The sequence below is a fragment of the Ischnura elegans genome, chromosome 11 (genome assembly GCF_921293095.1).
Source record: "Ischnura elegans chromosome 11, ioIscEleg1.1, whole genome shotgun sequence".
In the NCBI taxonomy this organism is placed as follows: domain Eukaryota; kingdom Metazoa; phylum Arthropoda; class Insecta; order Odonata; family Coenagrionidae; genus Ischnura; species Ischnura elegans.
The window spans coordinates 13,883,484-13,905,791 of record NC_060256.1 but is presented as its reverse complement, the minus strand read 5'-3'; the positions used below and the strand labels follow the sequence as shown (position 1 = coordinate 13,905,791).

Sequence of the window (22,308 nt, the reverse complement as noted above, 5' to 3'; positions counted from 1 at the left end):
CCTTTAGATATTAATCAATTCCTTTCACACTTTCCACTTTATCAGGAGATGGGTCTAAATTTCTTGCATAGAGTGCGATCCAGGATTGGGTCACTGTCTCATATCCTTCCACGATTTTTCACAACCCCAGTCGTTCCCATGATTTACACGCATTATTTATATAAATTATTGATTTGACTCACCTCATAAAATCCAAACGGCTCAGGAAAAGAATTAGGATTGGTTTAGCCAAAGTTTCAAAAACTTCACGCATGCACGTCCTGTAATGAATTCCCTCCATCGAAATTCGAAACTCAGACTCAGTTGACTTTTTCATCACTAGGTGAGCTACTATCGCCCGTTATCGCCTGAAGAATATAATTTTGTAATATTGTTTATAAAGTAGGTTAAAGGTAATGGGTTACATCTGTATCCTTTGGTAATTAGCACTCAATTTTAGAAAATTTTTGGCGAATGTTTGAAATTCCAAGCGTTTCTTTCCTAAATTATAGGTGTAAATAAACTCATCGATATCTCGCAAAAAATTATCCTTCGCTCCATGTCAGCATATCTGTTGAGATCTAACTGATTTGCATTGAAGTCACCAGAACTTCTCCGATTCTTGATCTTTGTAGAGGAGATGGGACTAAAAATTTTCACCGCGTAGGCTAGAGTGACCCCTCACGTTGTTAAGGGGTTATTTTCTAGTTACTCTCATTTTAGAAATACTTCTCACCTAGAGTTTTTACCGAAAGTTTTGACGCCTTAATTCTGTGTCCTGTTAGAGACTCAAGATGCATCCCATATATTCTACAGCTGCGGTAGTGATCGGAGCAATAGTTCTTGGTGTAGTTATGTACTTTTCGAATCGCGAAACTCCTCAGCAGCACTCGTACTCGGAAAGAAGGCCTAAAACCAGGCGAAACACAGACAACAGGGATTGGGGGAGTAACAACAACAGTGGAGGCGATGATAAGTACGGAATTTTTATGTGTCTGGTTTCGGGAATAGGTTTTATTTCTGAGTACTGCCTTAAATAACTAACGTATGATGATTTGGTGTTATCTGATTTTCATTCTAGTTGCGCGATTTGTCTAGAGTTACTCTCAGGGCCCGTTAAGACTTTGAGATGCCGTCATGAATTTCATAGTCAGTGCATCAGTCAGTGGTTCCAAGTAAGTCTCGTATATCTTATGTATATATGCTATTGTACTTGACTGTTGGTTACTTGATAAAATCACCCCGCGGTACTCGCCGTATGATTATTCTATTACTGTCTGAAGAATGCCTAATTTGTGTCTTTTAGCTTATCGTTACACTGTTTTGACCCATAGTTAAATATATGTATGAGTTGTTTTTATTGTTTTTCTTTGCAATTGTTCGCAATTTCATGGTGGTATGTCTTCATTCCAGAGTAATAATGGTGTCCAGACTTGTCCCCTGTGCAGACATCCTTAGTTGCGGATCGTTTTTATTGTACAAATGTTATTACTTTATGAAGAAATGGTGACAAAAGGCAACCAGTGGCAACTTTTGATCTCGACAAAGGCATCAGTCATGATTCGGATTCGTATGGACTTTTGTACATAGAAATTGAGTTGGAGTGGACTGCAGTGTTTCAAAGGACTTTTGGTAGAGCTTTTCAAGTTTAATATGTAATTTGAGGCGGAAAGATGTGTGCAAATGTTTGTTGTTGAATGTGTTGGTGAATGAAGATTTACAAGACTTTTGTACTGAAGTAATGGTAAGTGTTCGTACCTTCTAACTTTGAAGGAGGTTAACAGTGAGCTATCGCTATCATTTGTGATGCGTCGTTTGTGATTTAGTGCTAATTTCCAGTTTTTTAAATACTTTTTATGTAGGTTATTTATACTAAATCTGTATTAAATTTGAAAGCAATAAAGACTGATTGTGTACATACTAACAAACATTGGCTTTGCATTGCCCCCTGATCAATTCAATGATCGCCTTTTTATTTTAGTGCATAATATGCTTGAAGTAATTTGTTTTGTGCATATAAATCGTTGATAAATTTAAAATCAATTGTAATTTAAATGTAGAGCGAAAAGCCTAGACATATTTCAATTCATGGACTTACTCCATGAATTCTATTGCGTCACGTGAGATGTCTAATAAGACCCAAAATAATATTGTGTGAGCCTCTACTTCGGTGCAGTGCCATGATACTCTTAGCAATACCTCTAAATTTTAAGCGCGTGACTTAATCATGTGAATCATTATATTACTTGTGGCATCACTTAAAAAAAGAATTTTCTGTATCTATTATGTGCTTATATTTGGGGAGTGGAATTGATTGATGTTAGGTACCTATTTAGAAACAAAATTTATCATTATACCAACATTTATTATCATATCATCACTATTCAAACTGTGTAATGTAATTGATTTTTATCGGTCCTTGTTTACAATGGATGTGCTGGAATCCATTGGAACCTCACCCCTTATTTGCTTTATGTAGCATTTTTTATAACAATCACTGTCTTGGTTGGATGTTAATGCAGGAAGTCCAAGGTACAAAAAGTTTTATGACTAAGGCAACTCTTTATTGATCAGATGCATAACTTGTCCTTGTAAAGAATATTGTCAATGTATTGGTGAGGCTGAAGTTTTTGTAAATGTATTAATATTAATCCTGTTTTTAAAATACTCCTCGTATAGGTTCACAATGATTGATTGGCAATAAATTTTGTCCTTAATTCAGGCCGTACTTCCAGGAAATAAGGATTATCAGTTAGTGGGTACAAAATTAACCTGGTCATTCCATTGGGGAAGGATTTTCTCGCATCCGCATCGACTAAATCCTATGAGGTTTGTGACAGCAAAACAGGTTGATATTTCTGACTTTAAGGGGAAGTTATTATGTTATGGAGCCTTTTTACTGGTGCTTAATGGATTGGAACACCAAAGTTTCCACCACAATAAAAAACAAAGAGTTCCTACTGGGAGGTAATTATGAAGTTCACCAAGTCGATATCTCCACTGCAAAAATGCTCAACAATCGCTCACCGAATCAAATCCGCTCACCTAGTAGCCCAACGATACGAATCCACTCAGCTGGCAGTGTCGAGAGCATAAATGCTCATCTCCTATTCTCCAAGCTTGGAGGTGAGCGTTTATGCTCAGGACACTGCCAGCTGAGCGGATTCGTATTGTTGGGAGACCAGATGAGAGGATTTGATTCGGTGGGTGTTTGTTGAGCGTTTTTGCAGTGGAGGTATCAAAGCGTTTCTGCCTCAATCTTATGCTGTAGATAGCATGTGACAATTTCCAAAATTCACTCAATTTTCTTTCTATCTCATCATCTTTCCTTCAAAACCGGCAACAACACACTACAGTAAATGGGTCGCGTTCTCTGATGGCACCGGTTAAATCTGGAGTCCCACAATGGAGTGTCCTCGGGCCTTAACTGTTTACTTTATACATGGATGATCTGGTTAACATTACCTCCTCCACCACTTGCAAAATATTACTATATGCAGATGACTGCAGAATTATTAAATAGATTGATTCCCCAAGAGGCTGTCTTGCTCTGCAGAAGGCTCTTGATTCCATAGACCAATGGTCTGAGATTTGGAGTCTGAAAATTAACCCAGCAAAGTCTATCATCCTACCATTCACCCTAGGCAAGTCTATCCTGAGCCATAATTACAGATTATCTGGACATCATATTCCTTAAGTATCCTCTCTGAAGGATTTTAAGCTGCTCTTCCGTGGGCACATTATATCTATTTCCATCCACGCTGTCTTTGGTGGGTATGATATATCGCTACCGTCAAAGTGGGTCACTTGGGACAGTTTTAGCATTCAAAACTCAAATTGTCCCTCCGATTTCAGTTAAATTTTTTAAAATCAGTATCAAAGTGTGTGTCCTATGTGTCAGGAATATTTACAAAAAAACATAAATTTTATTGGGTAATTATTTGCAGATTTATTGACTAATTAGAACTGTCCTAAGTCACACCTCATAATGGGGTGACTTGGGACACCCCATTATGTAAATCATGTTAGATCCAAGTATGCAGTCCATACGGGTGACTTGGGTCTCTAATTTGTTTATTTTTTTTTAATAAATGATTTGTCAGGAAGAGAAAACAAAAAACTAAGTGACCATATGCCATTAATTTTACATTTTAATCAAGTCTTTTACTGTAATTTTCAAAACTTCAAACATTATTTTGTATTAAGATATTTTATATCATTCACTACGATAAAGTGAGGGTATTAATATAAAAATATATTAAACTTCAACAAAAAGCGCACAAAAACATTAATATAATCACGCAATTTTATTTTCAAACTTAAAACGACCCCGGCTTTCAAAGGTTTTCACTGGATAGAACTCTAAGAAATTGAGCTCTGTCAATTTTACATATATTTGGAAAAACAAATGTATCTTTAAAATTACCATACATAGTTTCTCATGAATGTAGCTTCAACAAATAATTTATTAGGGTCCTAAATCAAACCTCATCATAATTAACCACGTCCTGCAGTGAAACTCCCTCCATTGCCAGTTAAAAATTATCAAAATACTCTTTTATAGTATATGTGAGGATACTGCTTCTCTTGTGTGCTTCATATTCAAGCCTGACAGTTAATTTTCCCTCGTGACATTTATGGAAGGTGCGAACCCAATCTATACCAGGCATATTAATTTTGAATCGCTTCTCTGTCCGACCTATTCTATCAAGATACGATTTTTTACAAGTAAGCAGACATCATGCTTTTGAAGAAATCCCCAATTACCTATTTTTCAGATTCCTTGCACTAACACTGACTCTTCATCTGCCAACAATACCGTCTGTCCTTCATGTAGATGGAGATTCTCTCCTTTTAATTTCCTTTGGAAGTTGATTAGGTGACACCATATTAATCAGCTGCTTTCCTTATGGATAGTTTTCCTTTTTAACACTATCCACACCTTTCCGTAAAGATTCATCACTAGTCTTTGTATTTTCTGGAACCAGGATCTCTTTTTATACTTGCTTGGCATGTTCTGGTGACCGTCCTGAGTCACCCTTAGCTGAGCCCAAAACCAAAGAAATTCATATAATTAAAAACTGTGAAACATTTTTAGGCAATACTTTTATGGATAGTTTCCAGCCATGTTTGGTATGTAAAAATTCACTTATCAAAAAAATTAGGGAACAATGTTTGTCCTACCTATACAACAAATTTTTATGAGGATAGAGATATTACAAGCTTAAATTAAGGTCACTGTTTCTTGCATACAACCCACTAACCATGTGTGAAATAGCCCAGAAACTTTCATGAGGTCAGAGAAGGCAATGTCAATAGTAATTTATCCCATTGCATTCGGCATCTTGCAGTAGTGTGAATCTAAATAAGATCCTACCAAATTGTCCTAAGTCAATCCACTGTCCCAAGTCACCCACTTTGACGGTACAGTGAGGTGTTGGATTTAATTGCTCTACACACCACCTTCCTTTCCTGTGTCTCTCCAGTCCTGGAATATTGCAGCCAAATCTGGTCTATGACCCCACCTTCTTTATTAAAGCTCCTAGAACACCTATTGAATTTTTTCCTTTCCAGGTCTGCTACCACCACTTGCCTTTTCGCAACTTCTCCCTCAATAAGATTAGATCCTCTCTTGGCATTACAACTTTAGCTGATTGCCATTTCCTCAATGACCAGAGACTCTTCTTAAATATCATTAATGGCAAACACAGATCATCTGACCTTTTCTTCCGCTTCTTGTTCCTTCGCGCATGACAAGATCGAGTGACCTATTTCATTGTTTCACCCCCCGCCTTTCTGTCTCCCTTCTTCCATTGACTCCTATGCCAAATGCGTTCCAAATTTTTATCCTTTTTTCCATCCCCCATCCATCTTGCACCATCACTATCTTAATTTTCCCCCTATTCCTCACACCACCCGATGAAATTTACTATTCTTTACTGTTTATTTGTAAATACTGTTGAATATTTCTTGTTCATTATTGGTTACATTGCTTAATATTATTAAATTGTTTCTCCTGTTATTGTGAGTCCTCTGTAATTGGCCTCATGCCGTTTTTGGACTGGATTAAATAAGGAAATAAATTCAATTCTTGATTGCTTATAGGCACTTATAAAATTATTCCACAACCTATATTAAGACTAATTTTTTTTAATCGTGTACACTGTGGAGAACTTGAATAATGAAGTAAAAAAGGAAATTGTCATTCATAGATATCAAATGAAGTTCACCAGTAGAAAATCTCATTTAAATATTATAAAAGCAAGAATACTGATTCACCTAAGTTTTGATCAACCACAAATATTACAAGCATGCCAAGACCAATGTATTCCAAGTGAAACTAGCACGTACCGAGCCTGAAGGAGAGATTATGGTCCGTATTCAAGAACCAGACTCAAGCTAATCCTCTTCCAAAACCAGTAATCCATACATTTCGAGCACCTGCTAGCATTGTATCATTGCTATGCAACGTTTTCAGTCTGCTGTCATGGAAATGACATGCATTTTTGCGATTTTGGAGACACTTTTTTCGTGCGATTATACCAGATTCATATCCTGAACTATACACTGAATTTGAGCAAGACCATATCATAGAAACTAACTTCTACTCACGAGCTTGAGTAATTGTGGTAAGGTTCAGTGGCAAAAATTTACAAAATAAATTTACTTTAACTCTTTTCATTCATGGTCTCTCAATAAACAAAAACTAGCATATTACTGGAGCATAGTATCACATGTGGCAGTATTATAAGAGATATTTCATTTCAAAAATGTGGGGCAACATCTAGGAACTTGGCAGCTCATTTTGAGTTGGGACTCAACTTATCAACTGTGGAGTGTAGCCAGAGAGCTTTGAGACTCAAGTGAGGTAAATAGCAGCATAGTAAACAAGTCCAGTTTAAGTCAGAATCAGGACTTTAGTAACATTCTGAAATATGACTACACATACTCTTGGTCCAATGGGATAGTTAGAATTCAGCCATCTCCATAAATTTAGATTTTAATCTTGCATTTAAGTAAAAAGAAACACCCACAGTGAAAACTAAATAAATTATTTTTAACCATTTAATCTCAAAATATTTAATACCCATAAGAAAATTAATTTTAGGTCGACAAATAAATATATTGGTTGAAATATTTACAAACTAAAACATAATATGAATGCTAAAATGGCCTTGGCAGTCGTTGCACAACCTAACAGGAATTTGCTGGCAGTGGAAGGATTTAGCACGATACTGAAAAAGTGGTATGTCCAATTTACAAGGAATACAATATGTGAGAAGATTCGCTCTTCTTACATACCCTTGACATTTTTCAGATGATCTGGCATTAGGATCCTGGAAACAGCAGCATATTGAGTTGGGAGGATATATTGATGGGTAACAACAGAATAAGTTGACTTTTGAAGGTCAGCATGCACGAGAGAAGATACAAGGAAATTTGAAGAGTTGAAGGATTCGAAAAGCAACAGAATCACAAGGGAAATACAAAAGATTACTAAAGGAGTTCAGAGATCATAAGCTGGACTGCCCAAGACCAACCTTTCACCATTATTATAAGATAAAAAATACCTTTAGCAATGAGAGGTTGAAATTCTCTGATAATGAGAAAATTTTGATAATATGTTGATTTATTCGCCTACTTTTGCAACTAATTCAAAATCATATCCAGACTTGACACCGAGACCGAAGCTCATAAATTCGACTCAATCATTTCCAGAATATTGTGCAGTTCTTATAAGGGCTACAGCACTTATTCAAATAAAAGTCATTGATTAATATTTTCAAAAATACATGAGTTTCTCAAAATTTCAGCTCACAAGCTTGTTGGACAAGAAAATGTTGAGACTTAGGGACACATGAAACAAATTTTACCATGGTTAACAAAATATGACTTCATAATTTGGGAGGAATTAGTTAGTCTACAAAATATTGCTCTTCAAATATGACGGTATCTACTATTTACTCACTGTAGAGACATGTTTTGAAAAGCACTTTACTTCAAATTCTACAATTTCCATAGTATCCTAGAATCATAAATAAATATGTACTATTTTCAAATAAGTCATGTAAAACCTAAAATATCCAATCTAAAAATAACTATCACTTTAAAATTATAAGTTGCGTCGGAAGATTCACTGTATAGAAGAATGGCTTCATGAAGGAAAAAAAAAGGATTTAAGAATTGTACAGTGGATTTGAGCAAGGTACTGAATCTGAAACCGTGTTGATAACCACTTAGCTTTAATTTACAGGTTATGAAATTAAAACAAGATATGTCAGAAAATGTTTCTGATCATCACGTAGCAATAACTGAAAATATAGCAGCTCATTACAATGTTGCAAACTAAACCCAACAAAATTCTAAAAATGATATAAATAGAAAGGTTAAATTGTAGAGCATTCTTCTCACCATGACATGGAAATCCAGTCAATTTTAAACACAAAATTAATATATTTACAGGACTTCAAGCGAATCAAAATGACGTCAAAAAATTCATGCAAATTTAGTGCACAGCCACTCAATGGAAGCAAGTTGGGCAATTCCTACCTAATGATAAACACAGTTGCTTCACTTTTCTTTAAAACAACCTCTGAAGCAAATTTTGGCTCATTAGACATTTCCCTTCAAAAAAATCCACTCACTTTACATGCTTTGAATCATTTTTCTTTTGTCATTTAACTGCAAATCCAAAGATTTAACTTTTCCCGGGCTTTTATTAGCATTCCAGTTTTTAACAAACAATTCATTTTCGAAGCAGTTGGGGTTGGCCAAGACTGGTTTTCATTAAGTTCTTTTTATCCTCATCACAAAAATGACCAAGCTTTTCCTTTAACTTCCAACTTTACTTCCGTTGCAAGAAAACTTCCATTCATTGGAGAGTCAAACACAGTTCTCGAAACACCACCTCCTAAAACATTCCTTATTTTGTGCTGCACCAGCTTTCTTTTATAGTCTTTCCCGTGAATTTGTCGACTCCACAGTTCCCACTTGCTCAAGTTTTCACTCAACACTAGTATGTATTAACTCCAATGAAGATTATTACTTATTTATAACCTTGGGGGAAAAAGTCATCAAGACTTCTCTTTTACAATTAAGCTACTGCCATTCCCTTCTTTTTTCTCGTGGTGTACCAGCACAGCAATCCCAAAGCTACTCTCTCTGGAGTAATTAAGGATTGGGCCGTAGAAATGTCAGAAGCAGGGCATTCGTTAAGAAGAAGGTACTTGAAGGAAAATATTTTGATAGACCAGGAATAATAGCAGCAGTTCATCAATGCACGTGTGAGGATGAGAAAATCATGTAGGAGGGACGGGATGTCTTAGCAGATTCATTTTCTTCATTAAAACATCAGAACTTGAAACCCTCGCTTGGTATGCTTGTATTTGGATCAAACCGGTAACCTCCTTCAGCAGCATCAGGGGTAAGGTTATAGTCATCATCGCCCTGAACGCAAAAAAGAAAACAAATTTTCAGATTTGACAAAATGAAAAATGTAAACAAAAAAAAGGAAAATTCCTTCATACATTCACGACTACCATTCCGAATGAGACTACTAAAATGTAGGAAAGCAGCTCTCTGTTGAGAAGTGGGCAGGCATTGTGTCAAGACTCTTAACATTTCAAATACATTGTACTCCAAATATACCTTAAGAAATAAATGAGATTTGAGTAAAGATGAGTAGCAAGCAATGATTTTTCAAAACCCACCATTCTCATGTGCATACTTGGATTCCCTGAAGCATGAAAACCTAATTGTTCGTAAAATATACCAATTTTGTGGAAATGAACAGCTAACAAAAAATGTAGGCAGAGGGTGGGAAGTGATGAAAGGATATGAAAAGAGGAGTATGGAGGGCTAAAAAAGGGTAATATAACGGGCATTATTTCCATCCACTTGATCAAGTCTTCAGAAACATCTGATACAACACCATGCCTCTTTGGATAAGAATCAGACAATTAAGATCAATACATTCACAGAAGAAATTTACATATTATAAAACTACTCCAAAAAATAAGTTTCTATAATTCTACTAGATTCTCACGAAGCTCACCGGCACATACACAAGTAGATATAATACAATGATTTGGGAGGTTTTGATTAGAAAAATAGCTGGATAATCTGATTAGTTAATCAAACGATGCATAAGAATTAAAGTTATTGAAACAGGTTTTTCAGTTGGCTATGCAATCATCATCAGGCTATTATAATTGGCTTTAGACTTACAATTCTTAATTTAACTTCAGCCACTCAAGAGTTTCACTCAATTTTGTTTGAAAGGTGGATAGTTGGCCTTCTGATGTATCTGTCTCTCACTACAACAAATCTTTGCCATCTTGAAATGGCAGGCATTTCAAGATGGCAAAACCAAGTACTAAAATTCAACTAAGGATTATCACTTACCGAGCCAGAGAAATAGTTTCCAATAATATCATACGCTAGTTTATATATGTCCACATTTTCATGATTTTGGAGTTCTTCAATCTTGTCCAAACCTAAATTGAAACAATAAAAGGCAAATTAGAGAATTTATGACCAGTTAAGATCTAATATTAATGCATCATAAACAAAAATTTTCTCGGATGCCATAGAAATTTTAGTTTTGTATATGTGCTCTATTGATCATTCTGCACGTACACAGCCTCAACATAAAGCACCAGAGGATTTAGAAGTTAATAAGTTTAAAATAAAAAATTCAGCCTTGATTGTATTCAGAAAGAACTTTCATGAGAAAGAAAGAATTACTTCCCATCTACAGATAAAATAACCATTCTCATTTAACAACCCCATTTTTGCCCAATAACTTCCATGGGAATAATATTACGACACATGTACACTAGTCATCAGCAACATCATTTCCAGTGCACAAATAACTTTCAAGACGAAATTTTGTTATCAGAACTGTCATAGGATGTTTCAGCTAATAGGAAACACGAGCCAAGTTCTGTAATGTTTGATCAGCAACCCAAAGATTTTGAGGAGATTTCAAGGATTCAAAAAGTTACTTTTTTGTGTAAAATGGTTCTATTAAGAAAACTTTGTAACAAAGTGATCGGGAGGGTGGGGACAGAAGGGTGATATGGAAACTGTATGAAGCTGAAAAGGCTGTGATAAATATTAGAAGATGAGAGGAAGATGTTAGGTTATAGAAGAGGGTAATGCAAGGAAGCTCCCTATCACCTAAATTCTTCATGGTACACATACAGAGAGCAATGAACTAAGTCTTTGAACTGATTCAACGTGAGACGGTACTGCAAGGAAGGATCTCACCACTGCAATTTGCTGATGATATCACAGTTTTAGCAGTGAGTGAATAAGAGCTAATGCATTAATTGGAGGACTGCAACATGTTTTAAACAGAGACTACAATCTCAGGTTAAATCAGCACAAGACAGAAGTCCTGGTAGCTAACAAAGGCAAGGATTATGTTGGATGTAGGATTACTAAGACAAGTATGAGTTTCATTAATTGGGTAGCAAAGTTATATCTGATGGAAAGAGCACACAAGAAATAAGGAATAGAATACTTAGGGCAAAGATAGTTTTAAAAAAGAAAAGTTAAATCTTCACTTGTGTGTGAGAATTTACCGTGCATTTCTCTGCTGAGAATTCACCCCACCGATCGAAATCTCTGAAGTACTAACGCAAAATGTTCCACTTACGTAAATTTTGACTTATGCAGAGTCTGCCGGAATGCATCTCTTACTTAACTCGGGGGATGCCTGTATGTGCAAACTTAGTTGGACGGAGAGGGTAACCAATGAAGAAGTTTTGAGAGAAGTGAAAGAAGAGCGGCAGCTGAGGAGAAATTTTAAGGGGACAGGATGGCTGGATTGGACATATACTGCTGCATGTGGGAAGGGCGAAGTTAATCTTTGAAGGAATGGTGGAAGGCAGAAGATATAATAAGACGACTAGAATTCGGAAGCATATAAAGGATAATATGGAATTTAGACAATTTCCAGAAATAAAGTGAAGAGCAGATAAGGAAATCAACACTGAGTTTTACAACAAAGATGATATTTCCTGACTTCTTGTTTTTTTCCTTGAAATACCATCACTTTCCATACTGTATTGGTTCAAGTACCATTACGAGGTGCCATTACATTCAGCGCATTCATTTCCCTGCCCGCTCCTTTACACTCTAACCTTTCCCACCCCCCAGACCACGGCCCACGGAGGAAAGTGTGCATGCATAAGTAGGGATGAATGTCGTTTAGATAAGATAGTGAGTGCGTTTGGGAGGAAGGGAACTCGGGTTTTTCCTGTGCATAACGTGTTCCCCCTCCTTCTTGTGTGTTACCCCACCCCAAGATGGGGATTATAAAAAGGTTGTATGCGTGTAAGAATGAAGACAGACAGATTGAAGTGAGTGTTGGGCGGAGCCCATGCCCGAATTTGGTGCGACACAGCAGTGAAGACGAGGGGCCTATCAATCACGCAATTGATTGATTCCTGGAGATCACGGTCTGAAAGAAGAGACCCTCCCCCTGTCTGAAGGAGCAAAGGACCAGCTTAAAAGGGACGCATTCCTTATGTCCCGGATGCAGCTTCCTCCAACAAGGGAGAAAGAGGAGTTATGCAGTAAAAGGAACGAGAGTTTGCTGGATCCCACCTGGTCTAACCACGGACAACGGTCAAGTAAGATCACAACTATCCCCCCCCTGAAAGCCCCCCCTTGTCTTCTGCCCAGTTTCAAGATAGACAGTCACGAAACGCATCAGTTACTCAGTGAAAGTGAAATTAATCACCCAAGTCAAAATAACACTCAATGGGATGGACTTTCATTTACCTCCCCTATCAACAAATAATTAAAAAAGTGTATCATATATTACGTGTTCACAACCGAACTGTATTTTTTTTGTTATTGTTTGCCATTTCAATTATTTCATCTTGAAAATCAATTTATATTGTTGTGTTTTATCATTGATGTGTCATAAATTGTTCAGGGATCCCACTCTAACTAAATAATGAAATTCACGGTTTTTCCAGGTTTTCACGGTTTTTTTTCCTAAGTTTTCACGGTCTCAATGTTGTCAAATTCATGGTCCATTTATAAGTGAACAATAGGACAATCACCGGCCGTATATTAACTAAAAATGAATGTACACAACATAGGCCATACGTACAAGACATATAATGTAAACACAGCAATGAAAAGTGATATCTGTTATGACGTCAACGTTTGGAAAATTCAGGGCCAACTAAAAGCCCAACCCAACCGCGCTCTTGCCCGGATACCGAATACCATGGCCTCCTTTAATATGCGAATGCCCCTAGGACCTTCTTCTATCTGAACACCGGAAGTCCTTTTTTCATTCCTTGCACCTCCTAGAGATTGTTTTTTGCGCATATTGTTATTACCACACAGTAACCAAATTTCCCTTACCCAATCTTTCTGAGATCGCCGAAAATATTTATTAAAATTGTTTATAGAATGTAATAAATCAATAAATCAATTTCATAAAATTACAGTGGAACCTCGATCTATCGTTTTTCAGGGGGATGGACGAAAAAAACGATGAATGCGGGAAAACGATCTATGCGGGATTGTTTGGACAGGTTGCCTATGTCCCAGGAAACGCAGGATTTTGGCACGTAATTATGATATTTGTTAAAGGATTCAAAGAAGATTTTAGCCAATTACAGGAATACTAGTACTTTATCGAGACACTTAGGTCATATTGTTGATTCGAATAATATCTCTTTCAAATATCCTATAGGAACACGCCACCTCACTAAAAATGTTTGTTCTCCACTCGGCATTAACCCTGCAATTATGGATTTCTCTCTGATGTAAAAATCCATGAAACGCCATTTCCAGTACACATATTCACAAGAGCAATGTGAATGTTATGCCTAAAACAACCGCTTTCGCCGGCGCAGTGATTGGTTGTGAGATGGATCATATAGGCCAAAAATAGTCAATTATTTGTAATGTTCCTGTCTAATAAATATATTTTTCGTGTAATTTAGGCCATGTGTAAAGCATGAACAATGTTGCGTTAATCGTCAGCGGCACACCCACCTGAGCCTCTGCTTCATCCCACTTCTTGTTTTCACCTGGTAGCTCGCTCTACCCCCACCCCTCCCATCATGTGCTAGCGGACAGCCCGAGGCGTTCTCCAATATTCACGCGCTTCTATCCCGGATGCTTTTCTTTATATTCAATTATTTTGTCCATCTTTTAAAGTATTCACTTTTTTTCTCGGAAGGGCGATGGTCCGAAGACGGATAAAAATAAAACTAAAAAAATGGAACCTTACTTTATTAAACCCACACGAAAAACACTCGCTAGTTTGAAGTCAACCCACCCTAGAAAGTACGGAACCACTTTTGCGAGGTGAAGTTCGGAACTGATGCTATCGCGTATGTCTTACGCAGAACATACTGCAGAGGCTGAAGCATAAACATATGACTGCGCCATGAAATTTTTTGTTCTAAAGAGAAGGCAACTTACACATTCTTTTCTAATTATCGTAGCGCCTGATGAGTAGATGAATCCGGATTGTTAGTAGGGAGAAACAAAATATCTTGAGAAGATATCCCTTCCTCAGTAACTCTTACAACTGAGACTTATAGTATAACTCGTAAATTGATAACTGATAATAACCTGATATCCTGTTTTCGGAAAAATGCCACATTAACTGCCGAGAAGCGCAACTACGAGGATATCGAGTTTCGCCAGAAATCATCATTGTATTTCTCCAACTATTTTCTTGTTTTAAATGCTTAAATAACGTTAGAAATATGTCGTGTTTGGTCTCATTCTTTTTAGAATTACGTGCACTTTACAAATATTTCAATCTAATAAAAGTATATTGCCAATTGCTGAAATTCATTGTTAGACACCTTTTGGGCTAATAGGCAGTCGACCTCCAGAAACTGGGAACTTCGAAGCAGTTAGGCTGAAAAAGGTCAGAGGGTGAGAAAAAGGGGGGGGGGCACGAAACCTGTTTCTATTGTTCTCGTGTAACTTGATATTTTTTTCGAAGCTAAGGTCTTCGTAATACGATCCCTGCACGAGCTGAGACCTTTTTTTTATTTCGGAGAAGAGAAAAGCTTCAGGAGGCGAGTTCTGAGTGAAGGGGGATAGCGGATCTTGGGAAATGCGCTAATGTTACTATCCCACGGCACTCAGCTTCTCCCCATAGTTATTCAATCTCCTGAGGGTGTCTGTCGTTATTAGCCACAAACAACACTTTGTAAACACTTAGTCTCATTTTCGTTAAACGATGGATGCGGGAAAATTATACGACGGGACCACGATCTTCAAACGATCCAAACGAGGTGAGCGTAGTCTTTTGAGAGCTATTGCCATGAATTGAAAGCCTATTTGCCGTAGAAATGTTTCCTAAAATAAAATTCCAATGGCAAACTCATATTTCTAAGCGTATGGCATGTGCCCTAATTTCGTGTGGGAACCGAACTTCGAGTTACAAATCAGATAATTTTCGTAAATGGTTCAGTCTGGATCCATTAGAAATGCAAGTTATTTCATTCGTCCTTTTTCGAATACAAGTCCATCCCAACCCATCACTGAAATTGAAACGCTTAGACAAAATAACAGACTTCTGCCATTAAAATGGAAAATATCGGTCAATGTGTCGTCATATAGTACGGACCAATTACTGCACTTCGAATATTCATGTGTAGAGAAATGCGTAGACTTGGAGTCTGTGCGTGCCTGACCATGAAACATGATTAACATATCCAATTTGATCAGTAAATCGTAGTATTATTATCAAGATTGAGATATTTTTAAGGTTTCATGGCGAAATTCACGGCTATTTCCAGGTTTTTTCACGGTGGACGAAATTCACGGCTTCTTCACGGTTTGAAGGTTTTCACGGTTGAGTGGGAACCCTCTTGTTTTCATCAACTCATACGTCACCAGTTCATAAGAGGGTTTCTTTTTTTGTTTGTTACATGCAGTTTTATTGTTTAAATTATATTTTGTTTCGCTGAAAGTTTTGAGTAAGTGTTTTTGTTTTAACTCCTTCACGGATCATATTTTTAAAAAATCCCTCGCCATTCCTTTCGCCCTGGTCATTTTTCTTTTCCTTGAATGCGTTGTGGAAGAGGGCATAAGCGTCCGAACGTTACCCATCAGGTCGAATCAGAAACCCCCACCCGCAATTACCTCCAAAGAAGGGGAATATTTTTATTTTCTGTAAATTGTACGAAGAGCGTGACATAGTTTTGTCCCGTAGGTCCCACGCTGGAGGGATCTGTGCGGATTTATACATTTTCTTTTGTTTTCGTGAGACATCCCCCCCGGCTGTATTTAGACATCCGGGCGAGCCAGGGGTGGGATGCCGCAATACACAATGAAAAATCACATCTATCCAAATTTTCCAGCAGGTGCCCTGCAAGTGCACACCATAATAAGACGACCAAAAACAATAATGAGTAGCCCAAACTCAAATCCAATACAGTACACAATAATACTAACTTTTGAGCCAAGCTGTAACGACATTGGTAGAATAAATGATGGAGATCAATAACAAACAAATCCATGAACTGACCTTGACACTCTTCAATCAAATTTGTTATCTGCTCCAATCTTGAACCTGCTATCTTAAGGATATTATTTATACCATCTAGGACCACTTGAATGACTTGTGTATCCTTGCAAGCCAATAGATTACAAAATGGTGGTATAACGCCTTCTTCTATTAAGTAGGCAACTTGATCCCGATTCCCACTAATCGTTAAGTTACTGATTGCCCAAGCGGCTTCCTTCTGCGTCTGGAACTCTCCCTAGAACACCAAATGTGCTTCGTTAAAATTGAGCAATTTCAGGAAGAGAAAATGATAAATTGAGCTACACACAAGAAAGCCATAAATATACTCTTTATTGAAAGCCTTATCAAACAAAGCTCAATGATCACTGAATATTGAGAGGGAACCATTTATTGTGATAGAGAACTAAATCTGAAGAACAAATGGATTAAACATGAGTGATTCAGAAACATTACCAAAAATTAAAGACCAAATTGCACAGATCCAGCCAAACAAGCAATTTCAATAAAAACTGAATTTCAGTGATTCCAATTGACTACTTTGCTATAGTTCTCAGAGTATCCTAGATATTGAATGTACTTCATATAGACAGATCCTACAGCAGATACTCACCTTGCTCAAGTTGGTAATGATTTTGGGTACTAAACCAGCATCTATCACAGCCTGGACCTGTACTTGATTTCCAGCGGTAATATTTGACAAGAACCAAACAGCTTCCTATGAAAATAAAACATCTCCATTAAATTCTGGTTAAAAAACTCTGTCATATACAGTGTATTACTATAACAATGCATTAGTATATTTACAATGGACACCACCATTCAGGGCATCAATAAAAACATTCCCTGACCATTTCTTTACAGACCTTTCCACCGACAAAAACATTTAATTTCACTATTCAAACACAAAATTGTCATAAAAATTTACATTAATTCAATGTCTTTCCAAATAAGATCATAAAACAGCTAAAAAATGGAAACTGAAATTAATCATAAGCCAATTGTAGACATTTCAGAGAATTATAATTATAATTAACTTAAAAATATCCCAACTCTGAATGTTATTTTGGATGAGTGTCAATGTTAATAATAGCATTTTTCCGCATAGTGGTCTCAAAGCATTTTTTTTTTCCAATTTTATTCTGAAAAAGTGAGGTTTACGAAGCTATGAACTCAAAAAATAATCATACCATCATCAAAGATGAGCAAATTAAAGATAAAGGAGAAGATAGTTAATTTGCAATTATGAATAACTGAAGTATCTATTTAATAGAATGTTTTCTAGAATTTTACTAATGTTTTTCTGCCCCCAGCTATATGATGGCCAAATGAGTTGTTAAGTGTGTGAGTTGCTTTGAGCAAATGAGCTGCTTTGCGCACATTTTGGCTTCCAATGTCATCCAAATGAGGAAATCTTATTTCTAATATGAATTTAAGTTAATGGTGATTCAACACATTTGATAGCTGTCTAATACTACTTCTACAGGATCAATGGAGCCTTTGGAAAGCTGCTTTCACTGTGCGCGGATCATAGCCAACTCTTTGTTCCTCAGTGTTTTCAAATAAAACATGGTTGGACCTAGAATGAAAAGCTTACGTTTTCGGCAAAACTGAAGTTAACACGTTGCGAAAGGATGGCGAGTATTCTCGTCATTTTTTTCCCGAACGTTCCGGACGGATGACGAAGATTCTCGTCATTTAGGCGCGTCAACCTAAACAATTTTAAAGCGTACAAAACGTATCCGTTAGAACGTTTTCAGTTGTTCTTTGTTATTCATAATGAATTGATGCATCATAGCGTTTGATTGGGTAAAGTTATATTCTAAACATTAGCTTTTTAACCATGTTTAAACCAAAGGCATTACGCCCTAATAGACACACATTTCCAAACCGGCGTTCCTAGGAATTTAAATACCCCGGTACGCAACGTGTAACGTGAAAATTTGCCCGTACCTCCAGAGTTTAGCAATTTCATCAGCGTAATGCTGTCGGATTTCAACTAACTCAACCAAGGAATTCCTGCCAGATTTTTATATTTTTCCAAACATCCATTTAAATGTGTAATACGGTGATTTTTCCAGGAGCAATTTATTCAAAGTTGCAGACAGTGATTCAGTCATTAAAACTTCTACTATCATTTTTCTGGCATAAAATAGCAGCAGATACATATCCTACAATCAACACGAATTCTAATAGCAATTCTCATGTGGTCACATGCAATCCAAAACGTTTACAATGATACCACATGACGTTTTATTAGTGCAGTACACTCCTGATTATCCAGGAGGATGATGGGGAGGGACGGCACAAACACCGTACATGCGTGTGTAAGATCGCACCCCTATTTTGAGCATCGGAGCCAAAAAAAAAAAACTTATCAGCATTTTTTAACCTATCGCGCGGCGTTGCAGACTTAAGCCTGGACTTTCGACAGTCATCAAATTTTCCACTTTCAATACTTATAATTCACGCCACGTTTTTCAGCTAAATTTACACGATATGTATGGTGCTCGGAGATTAGTAGGTATTCACTTGTAGCCTTAACCTTATGATGCTTACTAGGGACGGTAGGATCGGATACCTCAGATCCAAATATCCACGAATAATGCCCTTCACCTTAATGTCCTTCGGATCCAAATTCGTCGAAGAAATTGAATCTGAAATTTTCAATCATTGCTTTCGTGAATGCAACGACCCATAAGAGGGATTAGAAAGAGTTCCGATCCTCTCTTCGCATACGCCATTGCACTACGATGTTTGTCCTACTCACGTGCAATTTTTTTAAAGCTCTCATCGGAGTATTGCAATAGAATTTCAGCCGTGGAAAATTTTAAGCAAAACACAACAGGCACATAGCGTGAATCTTCCCAAGAGATTGGACAACAATCGGGGGAATCTTGGCGCCGTTAGACAATAACCAGGCGTAACCTAACAGCGTAGATTTCACAAAATACCCCCGGCCCTCCATTAGCCCATGCCTATGACGTTTTTTTTCCTTTCAGAGACCCCACAGACCATAAATCACTTGCCTCGAAGGAAAATATCAAGTTACGCGGGAACAATCGAAACTTGTTTCACCCCTTCCCCGTCTCACCAACTGACCTTGGTCGATCTCCCAGTTTCTGGAGGCCAAATGCTAGGTGAGTCACCTACTGAGCCCAAAGATATCTTGATAGCTTTCAATAATTGTATGACACGCATGAGGTTCAGAAAAAGAAAGAGATCCAACGCGACCCTTCGCATATCTGACAGAATTTAAGTTTTTTAAGCTCTAATTGATTGACACAAAGATTTAGGCCCCGGGTACGATACGAGCGGCGAGCGGCAAGTGGCGTGAGCGGCGCCACTCTGATATCGGTCCTCATTTAGTTGCGTGTAAATCCATTGAGGGTGGGTACGATATGTTTGAGCGGCGCCGCCCAGTGCCGCTCATGGTTCCAAGTCCAGACCGATTTCTTTTCCACTGCCGCTCAGTAGATTCATCCTTCAGTGTAGTTGAAAATGTAAGTGGAGAAGCATCAAAGTAGTGATAATACGGCCAAACAAAGGAAGACTGAAGTTAGAATAGGTGAGAAACCTGAGCGGTTAGAAAATTGCCGCTCGTATTGTAGCCACCGCTGCCGCTCACTTGCCGCTCGTATCGTACCCGAGGCTACAACGAGGCTAGTTACAACAAAGCTACTAATATTCAAAATAGTCCAAACAGCACAATTTCGGAAGAAACAAGCGTAGCATTAGCACATTCAAACAAGACAAGATGGACTGGAAACTTCAGGCAACTCAAACTGCGTATATCACATTGCTGCACCTTCGCCCCTTCGCTTTGAAGACAACGACATCACATGCAAGATCGGACATGTTCTTCCCTTTCTACTTCCCCTGTAGCTCTCCTTCACCACTCTTCACTTATAAGCATTTCTGATTTCTTCTATCCGCCATTCATTCAAACAATGTACGCACTCGTTTGAATTTTTTTAACAGCAATTTTAACACCAACATAATTTTCAATCGCAATAACCCTTATAATAGCGTCTGAAGATGATTTTTGAAAAAGCAGGCCCTTAGCGTAATGGTAATTACTCGGCAAGACAGATGTTGACTATTGACCAGGTATTGTCCTTCAAAACTGCGCTTTTCTCTACGTTTGATAAGCGAGTACCATATGCAGTATAAACGCCGCGGTATGCCCACTAGTAGCAGTAAATTTAGCATGCCCTCCGGAGCGAAATACCCCGTGCGATCTTTACCATGTTCACATCTTAGATGACTGACTCACGCAGAAAACCAAGGGAAGATAAAAAGTTTGTGTAAGAGGCGCACCCCCATTTTACGAAGGGGATTCTGACGGAAATAATTACCTCGGTGTATCCTAGCATCAATGAAGTAATTCCGATGATTTTGCATCCGATTCCATCTTATTAAATAAAGATCGCAGAAAAAAATTGAGCAAGAATGAAAATAATGCACGGATAATCTGCAACCCGGATAAACCGCATCCGAATAACCAGTCGTCTGCTATATTGCTAAGCATGCGACCACAGAACCTTAAATTATCACAATTCATTAAAGCTATTATAAAATGTAAGTGTATTATCTGCAGTCAGGTATCTATGAGATTCTTGTCCGTTATTTACCTTGCATATTTTCTCCTTGTTATGAGATAGCAGGCCAGGGAAATGCGACAGGGCATCACAGTTAAGCACCACCTGAGTTTGCTCATCAGTGCCAGTGACAATGTTACCAACTGCTCTCAGAGCAGCAGTTTGAACCTGAAGAGAAAAATGCACATTAGAGAAAATATAATCCAGGCTATCCTTCAGCTTGAATCATCAAGTGAAAATGAAAATTTTCATTTAAAAAAAGAAAACAGTCTCCATATCAATCCAGATCATATTTAAAACAAGGGTAACAACTCCGGGTATTACAGCTGAGTTATCAACTGTAGACACATTAATCAAACATTTGGGAAAAGTAGCAATTCAGTGCCATTCCAGTTCCGTAAAAAATGTAACCTATAAATTTCCAACTTGTAATACTGGTGTTAGGAATAGAAAACAATCAAAAAATAATAAATAGACAAAATAGATACAAAAAACAACAAATCAAGCATAAAAACATTAGGCAAAGAAAACTGCCAAACTTCCCAATTCAAATCAATTGCATTAACCCTTTCACTGCTGTGGACGTACTTTTTCTTCGTCCCTTCCATGCGATCACCACTTTCGCCGAAGCACTCCGAAAGGTTCCTAACCCGGGACCCGGAATCCTCGACCAGCTCACCCACGCAGGACCATCTCATCGACCCTAACAGCAGGGGGCCTACCTCCCAAAAAGTGACCGCTCTGACTGCAATTTGAATATTAATCAATCAATCCGATCATCAAAAAATGATTGTTTTCATCGCACTCCTGCCAATCAGAAAATCAAGTACGTCTTTGAACCGTGTTTCTGCGATGAAAAATAACGATTTAGTTAACTTTGCTAAAAACATGGCTGCGGACAACCGGAAAATGGCCATTTCAGCAAAGTTAACAAAATCGTTATTTTTCATCGCAGAAACACGGTTCAAAGACGTACTTGATTTTCTGATTGGCAGGAGTGCGATGAAAACAATCATTTTTTGATGATCGGATTGATTGATTGATATTCAAATTGCAGTCAGAGCAGTCACTTTTCGGGAGGTAGGCCCCCGCTGGTACGGTCGAGGAGACAGTCCTGCGTGGGTGAACTCGTCGAGGATAGGGTTGCGGATTAGCGACCCTTCGGAGGGTGTACCACACCCATCCCGGAGGTACCTGCTCCAT

At 37.7% G+C, this 22,308-nt stretch overlaps 2 protein-coding genes across 2 annotated transcripts in view; one reads left to right on the top strand and one right to left on the bottom strand.

Annotated features, from left to right (window-relative positions):
* Nucleotides 1-412: 412 nt before the first annotated feature.
* LOC124168173 (E3 ubiquitin-protein ligase RNF165-like) lies at nt 413-1,907 on the top strand. The gene is made up of 3 exons (XM_046546298.1): nt 413-955; nt 1,061-1,154; nt 1,393-1,907. The coding sequence occupies exons 1-3, from the start codon at nt 774-776 to the stop codon at nt 1,435-1,437; spliced, it is 321 nt and encodes a 106-aa protein (XP_046402254.1). The 5' UTR covers nt 413-773; the 3' UTR covers nt 1,438-1,907.
* Nucleotides 1,908-7,753: 5,846 nt separating this feature from the next.
* LOC124168487 (importin subunit alpha-3) overlaps nt 7,754-22,308 on the bottom strand; it is a 35,548-nt gene continuing 20,993 nt past the window's right edge. Inside the window, exons 7-11 of the mRNA XM_046546792.1 lie at nt 21,139-21,273; nt 17,118-17,222; nt 16,508-16,742; nt 10,384-10,475; nt 7,754-9,426 (exon numbers count right to left, since the gene is read on the bottom strand). Coding sequence (XP_046402748.1) covers nt 9,331-9,426; nt 10,384-10,475; nt 16,508-16,742; nt 17,118-17,222; nt 21,139-21,273 — 663 coding nt within the window. The 3' untranslated portion in view covers nt 7,754-9,330. The remainder of the gene's footprint in view (nt 9,427-10,383; nt 10,476-16,507; nt 16,743-17,117; nt 17,223-21,138; nt 21,274-22,308) is intronic.

Excerpts from the sequence above, each read along its gene's own strand:
- LOC124168173 (XM_046546298.1), top strand. The coding sequence starts at position 774 with ATGCATCCCATATATTCTACAGCTGCGGTAGTGATCGGAGCAATAGTT. Across the intron at positions 956-1,060 it reads AACAGTGGAGGCGATGATAA|TTGCGCGATTTGTCTAGAGT; the intron begins GTACGGAATTTT and ends TTTTCATTCTAG. Across the intron at positions 1,155-1,392 it reads GCATCAGTCAGTGGTTCCAA|AGTAATAATGGTGTCCAGAC; the intron begins GTAAGTCTCGTA and ends TCTTCATTCCAG.